This window comes from Oncorhynchus mykiss, chromosome 18 (genome assembly GCF_013265735.2).
Source record: "Oncorhynchus mykiss isolate Arlee chromosome 18, USDA_OmykA_1.1, whole genome shotgun sequence".
Classification (NCBI taxonomy): domain Eukaryota; kingdom Metazoa; phylum Chordata; class Actinopteri; order Salmoniformes; family Salmonidae; genus Oncorhynchus; species Oncorhynchus mykiss.
In genome coordinates this window covers 43630956-43646631 of record NC_048582.1, presented here as the reverse complement: position 1 = coordinate 43646631, position 15676 = coordinate 43630956, and the positions used below count along the sequence as shown (strand labels likewise).

General features: G+C 40.0%; 1 protein-coding gene across 1 annotated transcript in view; it reads left to right on the top strand.

The window, feature by feature from the left end:
• The window catches only part of LOC118940987 (mucin-5AC-like), a 43434-nt gene that overhangs the window by 21565 nt on the left and 6193 nt on the right, over positions 1-15676 (top strand). The window contains exons 2-4 of the mRNA XM_036951059.1: positions 11396-11523; positions 13688-13902; positions 15291-15426. Of these exons, the coding sequence (XP_036806954.1) occupies positions 11396-11523; positions 13688-13902; positions 15291-15426 (479 nt within the window). The remainder of the gene's footprint in view (positions 1-11395; positions 11524-13687; positions 13903-15290; positions 15427-15676) is intronic.

Here is a 15676-nt window from a genome sequence, read left to right as displayed (position 1 = left end):
AATGATGAAAAGTTCAAATGGTCTGAATACTTTCCAAAGGCCCTGTTCATGTTTACAGCAGTTATAGTCGGTGTTGTGAAATAATTCACACCCTAGCAAAGTTTTAATTTTATTCTACAAAAGCTACTCTACAAAGAAGTATCGGAAATGTTTTAACTGAGATGTCTTGATTGCATTCACACCCCTTGATATGTCATACCATATTTAAGTCTAGATTCTATACAAATCAAATCAAAGTTTATTTGTCACGTGCGCCGAATACAACAGGTGTAGTAGATCTTACAGTGAAATGCTTATTTACAGGCTCTAACCAATAGTGCAAAAAAGGTATTACCGCTAAAGTTCTGAGCTGTAGCACGATTGGAATTTAAAGACAATGTTCCCATGTTTGCAGGATGCATTAACGGTAAACTCTGCATACGCTAAATTGAAAGTCACCTTTCTAGCATTTAGTCATCTTTCTAGCACCTTTCTAGCATTTAGTCACCTTTCTGGCATTTAATCTAGCATTTAGTTAAAGTGCAAATGTTTCCTTACCAAGTTACACATTTACTTGAATGCAGTCTGTCACAGTAGTGGTTAAAGGCTAAGTAAAAACATTTACAACCAAAACTCTATTTGGTTGTTTTTTGGTGATTTAACGTTTTTGAGAAACTTACCTCAAACAGAAAATCACTTCCTTATCCTGGTTGCGTAGTATGGGGACCTGAAAAAACATGAACAATGGCTCCAAAAACACCTAAATATGTCCTTTTAGAGACAGCTCTCAGAATAGTGATGCAGGTCTTTAGATGTTGTACACTTGAAATTGTGTCATTCCGAACTTGATCTGCAATGTCATATTCCCTTTTGCGCAATGTGTGCCATTTCCCCTAGCTGCTGTTCCATTCTCTGTGCCCGCTGCAACAGATAACTGCCAAAATTAAGAAAACACCATAACAAAGTGTCTTAAAAGGGCGTGGGCCACCTCGAGCCGCCAGAAAAACTTAAATGCGCTTGGCATAGATTCTACCAGTGTCTGGAACTTCCTGTGTAGAAGCACACCATGCTTTCAATATACTTTCTATCTCTCATGTGTTTCCTTTATTTTGGCAGTTACCTGTAGACTGGACAGAGAATTATTGCTCCAGTCGCAATAAAATGTCATATAACGTTGCAGATAAAATTCAGAATAACCTGCATCACTATACTGAGAGATTTGCAGTTTAAAAGTATGCATTTGGTTGTTTTTGGAGCCTTTGTTTATGTTTTTTGGGGTCCCCATATTACACAAGGATGAGGAAGTAATTTACTGTTTGGTTTAAGTTTTCTCAAAAATGTGAAATCTCTAAACACATATCTTGCCCCTTCTATAACATTCCATTTACATAAACAAATTTGTTTGTAAAAAAAAAAAAAAATGGAATATGACCGACCTGTCAATCTAATTTATATGTTTCTTTCTATTCAGAAAACAACTGCATGAACTGAGTTCAGAATGAAGACTCAGAAACTGACAGCTACTTTTTTCACCATGGGTATGTAGTACACTGTATTTTCTCCTTTTTCATTTTTACATAACACATTTTGCAACTCAAACCCGAATAGATATTCATGATGTGTTGTCACAGATTAATTTAAATAATCCCAACATGTACAATTAAATAGGCAGGAAGGTGATAAAATAGTCCATATCCCTTTGGATAAAGCATATGATTGTTCAAGAACATAGATACAAAATCCAAATAAAAACTAAAATAAAATAATTTAATTGCTAAATATTTCATGGAGACAGTTTTGCGTGTTTCCTGGTCTACTGTAACAACCCAATTAAATACATTTCCAAAATCTTTAAATATTAAATGGAAAAAGTGGAGGAGGTAAATATTATCACACTGCTGAATGTCATTTCCTTACATTCCTGTATGGAAAAATGTGCCATCATGTAAACAAACAAACAAAAAATGTGTGCGCTAATCTTAATAAAGTGTAAGTAATGTTCAGTAACACTTTACTGTAGGTGGTGTGGTATATGGCCAATATACCACGCTTAGGGCTTTGTTTTCGCACGACGCAACTCGGAGTGCCTGGATACAGCCCTTAGCCGTGGTATATTCGTCATATATCACAAACCCCCAAGGTGCCTAATTTCTATTATAAACTGGTTACCAATGTAATTTGAGTGGTAAAAATGACTGTTTTGTCATACCCATAGTATACAGTCTGATATACCACGGCTGTCAGCCAACCAGCATTGAGGGCTCAAACCACCCAGTTTAAAAAACACACATTATAACATTAGTCATACCCTGACATACGTAGTTTTAAATAGTTATGTGTAATGGAATAAGATGTTGCAAAAGTAGTTACAATGTGTGTTATAGATGACTGTTCATCCTGTTGTCATATGCTCTAATGTCAACTGTTAATAATAACTGCTATAACACTGTCTCAATGAAAAATGTCATATGTTATTACATGCTACAGTATATAAGAGTCTAAATACCAGCTGTTATAACAAGGTGTTATGTCACTTGCCAACCTCTGTGTCACATTATTACATTGAATGGAATGATGTGTGTCATTCAAAACCATGCCATATGCCATTATAAATTGTGCACAGACAGACACCTTGTTATTAATTTGAGGTGTTATAAAGCAGCTATGAATGTGCTTGTACCACAAGATGAGTTGAGAATCACAAAACATTACCATTTAAAGGATATCAAAGAAACATGGGAAAAAGGGAGTACAGATGTATTTAGAATGTTTTATTTAGACAACGAGACAATGAACTTCTTTGAGTTGCACAAACTGGACCATGTCCAGGTATAAACCCAAAAAGTATCCCGCTTTCAATGACGTTCAGCTTATAAAGGCTTCATAAAGCCTTCATAATACCTTCATAAGCACTACATAAATGTGTTACAAAACATATATAATCGTATGTCATGCTTTATAAAGGGTTAAATGGGGCATAACTGTGTGACAATCACTCATGTCAAATGTTGAATATGATATAAACATGTGCTTCATAAAGGATGGCATGCGCTCTAAAGTGATAAGTTAGTCACATTACACCTAATCTCATTCCCAGACACTTCCGCCCAAATGAACCAACACATCAAACTTGTCCTTCATTAGTTAGGTCTAAATTCTAATTTTAAGAAGATAAATTGTGGAAATGGGCAGGATTTAACAATAATTATGCATTTCTGACTGTGTTAAGTAGTGACAATGTCAAATACTTTACTCGGTAAGGTCACTCCTATAGAATTCTATTGTCAACCCTACAAAGCCCAACTTTGAATGGTTGATATCCCAGGCTTATATGTGCTGTGTGTTTAATAGCCTAGGGACAACATTTTACCAAGACACACTTACCTTTATGAAAGCCCCCAAACTAAAGAAATTGATAGTGTCTTTCCTCTGGAACCAAGATACATGTTCCTCAGTACACAATCACCCACACAACAACATAAGTTTTGCAGGTCTATCAACCCATTTAAATAGCTCTCACACCCTACAGCAACCTGTGATCATGAGATAACCTTCATTAATCAGCACAGGGTTAATCACCAATTTATTTACACTTTTGTTCAGTATCCTGTAATACTTAGATTGAAGTGAGACACCTTTGGTCATTCATAAAACATCCATAAAGAGTCTGTATTGCATGACACTGTACTTAATTTAAAGTCAGACACATTTGGTCATTCATAACACATACATAAATGCCTTATATCATGTGACACTGTCCTTAAAATTAAGTCAGACACCTTTGGTCATTCATAACACATACATAAAGGCTTAATGATGCAAACACAAATGTATTAACACTTAGGGAATTATCACCAACAGTTCAAACAAATAATCATTAAAGACATTTAAACCATACATTTCCTTTTATTTGTACTTTTTTTTAAACAATTCAAATACATTAAGTTTCAAAAAGTCATACAAAGGCTGTGAATATTGTAGCTAGTCCCTGAGCTGGTGGTGAATGGTTCTCGCCTCTTCCTGCTGGAGATACTGCATGTTGGTTCCAACCTTAAAAGTAACAACAAAGAAAATTAGCATGTCTGTTCAGAAATGCCTTTGTCACACCATCTGGATAATGGCATTTCTGTGTTGCGCCAGAAACTCTAAATGGTAGGCTTAATTAAATTTGTATTATTATATTCCTCTATCATTTACAATCCTCATGACGTGACTATGAGACGTGGCTTTATCTAAGGAGATTCGTATTTAGCTGAGCCTGCTAGGTAGCTACATTTTGGCAGTGGTGGAAAAGGTACTCAATTGTCATACTAAATAGAAAATGATTCAAGTTAAAGTGGAAGACAACCAGTACAATACTACTTGAGTAACAAAAGTAAAAGTATAGAAAGAGGAGTGGGAGGCCACGGTGCACAACTGAGCAAGAGAACAAGTTTGAGAAACAGACAGTCCTCAACTGGCAGCTTCAATAGTTGTAAATGACTATTGTAGCTGAAAACGGCTCGCAAAACACCAGTCTCAACATCAACAGTGAAGATGCGACTCCGGGAGTGTCCAGTGTCCAGTGTCTATGTTCTTTTGCCCATCTTAATCTTTTCTTTTTATTCGCCAGTCTGAAATATGGATTTTTCTTTGCAATTCTGCCTAGAAGGCCAGCACCCCGGAGTCGCATCTTCACTGTTGACGTTGAGACTGGTGCTTTGCGAGCCGTTTTCAGCTACAATAGCCATTTACAACATTATCAATGTCTACACCATGTATCTGATCAATTTGATATTATTTTAAATGGACAAAAAAAGTGATTTCTTTCAAAAACAAGGACATTTCTAAGTGACACAACACTTTTGAATGGTAGTCTATGTATATGTTCACATTACTTTTTTAAAATTGATTTCCCACCGTTTTATGTCACTGTAAATAAGAATGTGTTCTTAACTGACGTGCCTAGTTTAAATAAAAAAATAATAAAAAGAAGACTGTCATCCATACCTTCCTAGGACCCCGTAAACGTCCTCTTTCAAATAAACTTATTTTTGCCTCCCTCTGGAGGTCGGATGCATCATTACATTGATTTATATCACTTCACTGCAATGTTACTTCAAACAGGTGGTCCTTACAAAAACACTTACCCAGCTTGACTGCCTTAGGGCACAGACATGGCAAAGCAATAGCTGAATTTGTCTAGAGCAGGCATATCTAAATATATAACTGTCATAGCCCTACAATAAAGAATGTGACCTGCACACTTTCTTACACCTAAGTGTATGTGAAGAAGTAATTTAACATCGGACGCAGACATATAGCATATGTTCAGGACGACACAATACAAGTTCTTCACATAGCCCTTCTCCCCTTGTCGATAAGAGGGACACACTGTTAAAATAGTTTATTTAGACGTTCACAAATGTAACAGATTTTGACAATCACTAATGTCATGACATGTCTGGTTAAGTAATAAAGAATGTAAAATATTTTGGGTAGATGTTTTCTAAAATAGATTATAACTACATATGGACATATTATAATGTTTGAAAAAGCTTATTCATTCACATATTTGTATGTGTTATTATATTTTATTGTGTACTAGATCATATGTGTTGACATAAATAAACAATTCCAGGTGAAAGCCAAAGGCCATAGCTTTCAAAAGTCATAGCGAAACAGTGCAACACGTCTATCAGCTCAACTGGTTAACAGCTACAAAGTAATATAATTACAACAAATAAAGGTTAACTTATTTGTTTTCGCTGTCCAGTGGTGCATTTGATTTGCAAACTCATCACATGATCAGTGTCCCGTCAGCAACACTAAAAATGTATTTCCAGATCACGGAATTTCGGAAATGTTCTAAATAAAAGTCCCCCACGTAGTAGTAGAAAAGTGTCAATAATCATATGAAAAATAATTGTTTACACATTAACAATGTTTCATATGTGTTCATTTTTAAGTGACATTTGTTTAAATTTGGGTTTTGTTCCAAAATAAAATAAATGCTCCCAATGCGAATCCCTGTATACGGAATACTGTACATATTGGGCTTAGAGCAAGAACTATTCTGGGTGCCGCAGTAAAAGTATTGTAGAAAATATTCAGTATGGTCCGTAGAATGTATACAGTATATGGTGTCATTTCATGGGGCTCTGAATAATTCAAATCAAATCAAATCAAATACGGCGTGTTGCTGACCTTATACTCCACCCATTCCATTTGCGACGAATCACATCACGTGTGCTTACTGAAAACCCGCTAACCAAACAACAGTGCAGGACATGCTCACTGAATTAAAGGGCAACTACACTCAAAAATCTAAGTTTCTTAGATTTTTCCCAGACCTCAAAAGTCATACCCTGATGTGGTTTAAGCATTGTTCTGAATTTTGATCTAATTTTGTTGTTTTTCTATAATTAAAAAAAAGTGTGAAAAAAACAGAAACAAATAGGGGAAATCCGAAACCTGGAAAAACAAAACCAAGAAAATGGAATTTGGGAAAAAAGCAACTATCCCTACAACAACAAAAGCCTAAATTAGTTCAGGAGTAAAAACATCACATAACACATAATCACATAATAAGTTGCATGGACTCACTCTGTGTGCTATAATAAATCAAATCTAATTTTATTGGTCACATACACATGGTTAGCAGATGTTATTGTGAGTGTTGCGAAATGCTTGTACTTCTAGTTCCGACAGTGCAGCCACATCTAACAAGTAATCAAACAATTCCACAGCAACTACCTAATGCACATAAATCTAAGTAAAGGAATGGAATAAGAATATATAAATGTATGGGTGAGCAATGACAGAGCGGCATAGGCAAGATGCAATAGATGGTATAAAATACAATATATACATACTATGAGATGAGTAATGCAAGATATGTAAACATTATTTAAGTGGCATTATTAAAGTGACTAGTGATCCTTTTCTTAAAATGGCCAAGGATTTCAAGTCTGTATGTAGGCAGCAGCATCACTGTGTTAGTGATGGCTGTTTATCAATCTGATGGCCTTGAGATAGAAGCTGTTTCTCGGTCCCAGCTTTGATGCACCTGGACTGACCTCGCCTTCTGGATGGTAGTGGGGTGAACAGGCAGTGGCTCGGGTGGTGGTTGACCTTGCTGATAATTTTGGCCTTCCTGTGACACCGGGTGTTGTAGGTGTCCTGGAGGGCGGGCAGTTTGGAAGACCCATTTGTGACCAAACTTTAAATTCCTGACTGATGTCTTGAGATGTTGCTTCAATATATCCACATCATTTTCCTTCCTCATGATGCCATCTATTTTGTGAAGTGCACCAGTCTCTCCTACAGCAAAGCACCCCCACAACATGATGCTGCCACTCCCGTGCTTCACGGTTGGGATGGTGTTATTCGGCTTGCAAGCCTCCCGCTTCTTGCTCCAAACATAGCGATGGTCATTATGGCCAAACAGCTCTATTTTTGTTTCATCAGACCAGAGGACATTTCTCAAAAAAGTACGATCTTTGTCTCCATGTGCAGTTGCAAACCGTAGTCTGGCTTTTTTATGGTGGTTTTGGAGTAGTGGCTTCTTCCATGTGAGCGGCCTTTCAGGTTATGTCGATATAGAACTCGTTTTACTGTGGATATAGATACTTTTGTACTTCTTTTCCTCCATCATCTTCACAAGGTCCTTTGCTGCTGTTCTGGGATTGATTTGCACTTTTCGCACAAGTACGTTCATCTCTAGGAGACAGAATGCGTCTCCTTCCTGAGCGGGATGACGGCTGTGTTTATACTTGCGTACTATTGTTGGTACAGATGAACGCAGTACCTTCAGGCGTTTGGAAATTGCTCCCCAGGATGAACCAGTCTTGTGGGGGTCTACAATTATTTTTCTGAGGTCTTGGCTGATTTATTTGGATTATCCTATGATGTCAAGCAAAGAGGCACTGAGTTTGAAGGTCGGCCTTGAAATACATCCACAGGTACACCGCCAATTGACTCAAATTATGTCAATTAGTCTATCAGAAGCTTCTAAAGCCATGACATAATTCTGGCATTTTCCAAGCTGTTTCAAGGCACAGTCAACTTAGTGTATGTAAACTTCTGACCCACTGGAATTGTGATACAGTGAATTATAAGATCTGTCTGTAAATAATTGTTGGCAAAATGACTTGTGTCATGCAGAAAGTAGATGTCCTAAAGGACTTGCCAAAACTATAGTTTGTTAACAAGAAATTTGTGGAGTGGTTGAAAAACGAGTTTTAATGACTCCAACCTAAGTGTATGTAAACTTCCGACTTAAACTGTATGTAAAAGGCATTTGTGACCCATTTTAGGAAACTATGCATATGTAGTGGGGTCACTACTTCACAGAAGAGCCGTTTGAACGTAAACTTTTTTTAAAAAATCAAAATGCGTATTCTGCCAGAAATGCCTTCTGAAACGTGAACTTTCTTGAGTCTTAATAACAAACTTGTATGCCATCGATCAATATGAATACAATTGTTAAATTACGAGGCTAGTTGGTAAAGCCAAGATAATGAGTGGGCTGGCCATGCCGAGAGATGAGTTTGGATTGGTCTGCCATATAGTACGCTTCTGACTATTTGAGCTGGTCAGTATGTCTAGGTAATCCTGTCTAATGCGGCGTTTAAAATATTTTTTTATCGCGTAGTAAAACTATATTCTGATTCATTTAACACTTTTTTTGCTTACTACATGATTCCATATTTGTTATTTCATAGTTTTGATGTCTTCACTATTGTTCTACATTGTACATGGTAAAAATAAAGAAAAAGCCTTGAATGAGTAGGTGTGTTCAAACTTTTGACTGGTACTATATGTCTTATGAATGACTAAAGGTGTCTCACTTCATAGTAGGTACAGCACCATATGATATATGGCATTTATGTATGTGTTATGAATGACTTTAAAGTAAGTACAGCTTCATCACAAAGTCAGACACCTTCAGTCATTCATAACACATTCATAAAGACTATACACATAACGCCATCATGCGATATAGTCTTAAAGAGAATATGTTATGAATGACCAAAGGTGATCACTTCAAATTTTGTAAATGTGATATTTCAGTTTATATTTGTAATACATTTGCAAAAATGCCTGTTTTTGCATTGTCATTACAGAGTATTGTGTGTAGATTTATGAGGGGGGAAAAACTATTTAATCCAGTTTAGAATACGGATGTAACCTAACAAAATGTGGAAAGAGTCAAGGGGTCTGAAAACTTTCCAAATGCACTGTAGTGGGTTACGTCACATTTGGCATGGGTAATTATGTCACAGAGTTATGCCACATTTATAAAGCCTTATAAAGCATGACATACAGTCATAGATGCTTCTTAACACATTTATGTAGTGCTTTTGAAGTTATTATGAACATAATTTAATGCGGGAATACTTATGACTGATTATGACAAATGACATTAGGTGTTATATAGATGTTATGAAGTATTTCTGAAAGCATACATAACGACACATATAGTAAAGTTTGACCTAATGTACTTCAAAATCAATAAGGAGAGTGGCTACATATAATAATTATTTTGTTTACTCAAATATAAGTGGAATTTATAACATACTGCACGCATCTGATGAAGAGTAAGAGTAGAAAAATCGATACTGTACTATCAAATATACTAACCATTCATCTCATAAATCAGTGTTCGTATTCTGGAATATCCATGGAGTTTCGACAATAACCACAGCCTCCAGAAGAGCAGCTCCTTCAACAAGAGCTGCTTTAACAACCACAACTGCAGCTTCTAGGACCACATTAGCTCGAACAACAACCAAAAAAGCACCTCCTATGACACCAAACCTAGCTGCTTCCAGAACCAGAAAAGCAGCCCATACCACAACCACAACTGCAGCTCCTTGTAAAAAACATGTAGCTCATTTGACCAGCACAACTAAAGCAGCTAAAACGCCAACGAGATCTGCAACAACTGCAGCTCCTACAACAAAAACTTTAATTACAAAAACAAACCCAACAATACCCAATAAGGTAACAACTGCAGCATCTACTACGAAAATATTTGTCAATCCTGCGACCACTACAACTGCTGAAGCTACTACAACAACCACAACAGCAGCTCTAACAGCAACCAGAATTGAAGATCCTTCTAAAATAACCACAACAAAATCCCCAACGACAACTGCAGCTCCTACGACCACTACAACTGTTGCAGTTCCTACAACACCAACTGCAGCTGCTTCCACAACCACTATCACAGCCCCTACTGCAACAACAACTGCAGCACCTACGACAACAACAACTTTAGCTACTATAGCCAGCACAACAGCAGCTGCTACGACAATCACTGCAGCTTCTATAACATCTACAACAAGCACAACAATACCCCCTATGGCAACAACTACAGCTTCTACAAAAACAACAATTTTAGATCCTGCAACCACTACAACTGCTGAAGGTACTACGACAACCCCAACATCAGCTCCTACGACACCAAAGGTAGCTGCTTCCTCAAGCACTACAGCAGCCCCTACTGAAACCGGAACTGAAAATCATTCTTCAATAACCACAACAACATCCCCAACGACAACTGCAGCTCCTACTACAACAACTGGAGCTCTTCCTGCAACAACAACTGTAGCTGCATCCACAACCACCACTGCACCCCCTTCTGCAACAACAACTGCAGCTCCGACAACAACAACTGTATCTACTATAACCAGCATAACGGCAGCTCCTACAACAACCACTGCAGCTTTTACATCATCATCAGCAGCAGCTACTAATACAAAAAATGTAGATCCTTTTAAAACTATAACTGCTGCAGCTCTTACGACAATCACAACTGAAGGTCCGACTACCATTTTAACTCCTACGACAACCACAACTGTAGCACCTACAGGAACCACAACAACAACTGTAGCACCTACAACAACCACAACAACATCCTTTTCGACAACTGCAGCTCCAACCACTCCTACAACGTCAATCAAAACTGCAGGACCTACTACCATTGTAAGCCCTACGACAAACACAAATGTAGCTTCTACAGCAACCACAACAGCAGCTAGTACAACAACTGGAGCTCCAACGACCACTACAACTGCAGCAGCTCAAACAACACCAACTGTAGCTGCATCCACAACCACCACTGCACCCCCTTCTGCAACAACAAGTGCAGCTCCGACAACAACAACTGTATCTACTATAACCAGCATAACGGCAGCTCCTACAACAACCACTGCAGCTTTTACATCATCATCAGCAGCAGCTACTAATACAAAAAATGTAGATCCTTTTACCACTACAACTGCTGCAGCTCCTACGACAATCACAACTGAAGCTGCTTCCACAACCACTACTGCAACCCCTACTGCAACCACAACTGAAGCTGCTTCCACAACCTCTACTGCAACCCCTACTGCAACCACAACTGAAGCTTCTTCTACAACAACTGTAGCACCTACGACAACCACACCAAAATCTCCTTTGACAACAACAGCTCCTACGACAACAACAGTAGCTCCTACAACGCCAATAACAACTGCAGGTCCTACTACCAATTTAACTCCTACGACAAGCACAAATGTAGCTCCTACAGCAACCACAACAGCAGCTAGTGCAACAACTGTAGCTCATATTACCACGACAAATGCAGCAACTACAACAGCAATCATAACAGCAGGTCCTACTACCATTATAACTCTGACAACAACTACAACTTCAGCTCCTACAGAAATCTCAACTGCAGCTCCTACAAACCTCGCAATTGCAACTTCTACTACGACAACTGTAGCTCCTACGAACACAACAACTGCAGGAGGTCCTACAACCAAACCAGTAGCTGCTTCCAGAACCACTACAGCAGCCACTAATGCAACAAGTACTGCACCTTCTACAACAACAACTTTAGGTACTATAGCAAGCACAACAGCAGCTGCAACTGCAGCTTCTACAACATCAAAAACAAGCCCAACAGAACCCCCTACAGCAACAAGTGCAGCTTCTACTACAAAAATAATTGTAGATCCTGTGACCACTACAATTGCTGAAGCTGCTACAACAACCACAACAGCAGCTCCTACAACACCAACTGTAGCTGCTTCCACAACCAGTACCACAGCCCCTACTGCAACCAGAACTGAAGATCCTTCTACAAAAACCACAACATCATCCCCTACGACAACTGCAGCTTCTACTACAACAGGAGCTCCTATAACCACTACAACTGCAGCAGGTCCTATAACAACAACTGTAGCTGCTTCCACAAGCACTACTGCACTCAATACTGCAACAACAACTGCAACACCTACAACAACAACTTTAGCTAGTATAACAAGCATAACAGCAGCTCCAACGACAACCACTGCTGCAGCTACTAATACAAAAAATGTTGCTCCTACGACAATAACTGTAGATCCTGATACAACTACTACTGCTGAAGCTACTATGAAAACCACAACAGCAGATCCAACAACACCTGTACCTGCTTCCACAACCACTACTGCAACCCCTACTGCAACCACAACTGAAGCTTCTTCTACAACAACTGTAGCACCTACGACAACCACAACCACATCCCCTTCGACAACTGTAGCTCCTACAACGCCAATCACAACTGCAGGTCCTACTACCACTTTAACTCCTACGACAAGCACAAATGTAGCTCCTACAGCAACCACAACAGCAGCTAGTACAACAACTGTAACTCCTATGACCACTACAACAACTACAACAGCAACAGCAATCATAACTGAAGCTGAAGCTGCTTCCACAAGCACTACTGCAGCCACTACTGCAACCACACCAGAAGCTTATTCTACAACAACTGTAGAAACTACAACTACCACAACAACATCCCCTACGACAACTGCAGCTCCTACTACAACCACCGGAGCACCTACGACCACTTCAACAGCAGCAGCTCTTACAACAACAACTGAAGCTGCTTCCACAAGCACTACTGCAGCCCCTACTGCAACCACAACTGAAGCTTCTTCTACAACAACTATAGCACCTACGACAACATCCCCTTCAACAACTGCAGCTCCTACAACAACAACTGAAGCTGCTTCCACAAGCACTTCTTCAGCCTCTACTGAAACCACAGCTGAAGCTTCTTCTAAAACAACTATGGCACCTACGACAACCACAACAATCTCCCCTTCGACAACTGTAGCTCCAACAACAGCAATCACAACCGAAGGTCCTACTACCATTTTAACTCCTACGACAACCACAACTGTAGCACCTACAGCAACCACAACAACAACTGTAACCAGTGCAGCTATAATGACATCTACAACTACAGCTTCTACTACGACAAAAATTGTAGATCCTGCGACAACCACAAATGATGAACCTACAACAACAACCACAGCTCCGACAACTCATACTGTAGCTTCTTCCACAACAACAAGTGCAACCCCTACTGCAACCACAACAGAAGCTTATTCTACAACAACTGTAGAAACTACAACTACCACAACAACATCCCCTACGACAACTGCAGCTCCTACTACAACCACCGGAGCACCAACGGCCACTTCAACAGCAGCAGCTCTTACAACAACAACTGAAGCTGCTTCCACAAGCACTACTGCAGCCCCTACTGCAACCGCAACTGAAGCTTCTTCTACAACAACTATAGCACCTACGACAACATCCCCTTCGAAAACTGCAGCTCCTACTACAACAACTGTAGCTGCTTCCACAAGCACTACTGCATTACCTATTGCAACAACGACTGCAGCTTCTGCCACCACCACTACTGAGGCCCTTACTGCAACCACAACTGAAGCTTCCTCTACAACAACTACTGCAGCCCTTACTGGAACCACAACTGAAGCTGATTCTAAAACAACTATAGCACCTACGACAACCACAACAATCTCCCCTTCGACAACTGCAGCTCCAACAACTGTAGCTCCTACAACGCCAATTGAAACTGTAGGACCTACCACCATTGTAAGTCCTACGACAAACACAAATGTAGCTCCTACAGCAACCACAACAGCAACTAGTACAACAACTGGAGCTCCAATGACCACTACAACTGCAGCAGCTCAAACAACACCAACTGTAGCTGCATCCACAACCACTATTGTTGCCCCTATGGCAACAACAACTGAAGCTGCAATAGCAAGCACAACAGAAGCTGCTACGAAAACCACTGCAGCTAATATAACATCTACAACTACAGCTTCTACTACGACAATAATAGCAGATCCTGCGACCACCACAAATGATGCAGCTACTACGACAACAACAGCTCCTACAACTCCAACTGTAGCTTTTTCCACAAGAACAAGTGCAACCCCTACTGCAACCACAACTGAAGCTTCTTCTACAACAACTATAGCACCTACGACAACATCCCCTTTGACAACTGCAGCTCCTACTACAACAACTGTAGCTGCTTCCACAACCACTACTGCATTACCTATTGCAACCACGACTGCAGCTTCTTCCACAACAATTACTGAGGCCCTTACTGCAACCACAACTGAAGTTTCTTCTACAACAACTACTGCAGCCCTTACTGGAACCACAACTGAAGCTTCTTCTAAAACAACTATAGCACCTACGACAACATCCCCTTTGACAACTGCAGCTCCTACAACAACAACTGAAGCTGCTTCCACAAGCACTACTTCAGCCCCTAATGCAACCACAGCTGAAGCTTCTTCTACAACAACTACTGCAGCCCTTACTGGAACCACAACTGAAGCTTCTTCTAAAACAACTACAGCACCTACGACAATCACAACAATCTCCCCTTCAACAACTGTAGCTCCAACAACGCCAATCACAACCGAAGGTCCTACTACCATTTTAACTCCTACGACAACCACAACTGTAGCACCTACAGCAACCACAACAACAACTGTAGCACCTACAACAAAGACAACAACATCCTTTTCGACAACTGCAGCTCCAACAACTGTAGCTCCTACAACACCAATCAAAACTGCAGGACCTACTACCATTGTAAGTCCTACGACAAACACAAATGTAGCTCCTACAGCAACCACAACAGCAGCTAGTACAACAAATGTAGCTCCAACGATCACTACAACTGCAGCAGCACCAACTGTAGCTGCATCCACAACCACTACTGCAGCCCCTATGGCAACAACAACTCTAGCTACAATAGCAAGCACAACAGCAGCAGCTACGACAACCACTGCCGCTTCTATAACATCTACAACAAGCGCAACAGTAACCCCTACGGCAACAACTACAGCTTCTTCTACGACAAAAATTGTAGATCCTGCGACAACCACAAATGATGCAGCTACTACAACAACCACAGCTCCTACAACTCCAACTGTAGCTTCTTCCACAATGACAAGTGCAGCCCCTACTGCAACCACAACAGAAGCTTCTTCTACAACAGCTGTAGAAACTACGACGACCACAACAACATCCCCTACGACAACTGCAGCTCCTACTACAACCACCGGAGCTCCTACGGCCACTTCAACAGCAGCAGCTCTTACAACAACAACTGAAGCTGCTTCCACAAGCACTACTGCAGCCACTACTGCAACCACAACAGAAGCTTATTCTACAACAACTGTAGAAACTACAACTACCACAACAACATCCCCTACGACAACTGCAGCTCCTACTACAACCACCGGAGCACCTACGGCCACTTCAACAGCAGCAGCTCTTACAACAACAACTGGAGCTGCTTCCACAAGCACTACTGCAGCCCCTACTGCAACCACAACTG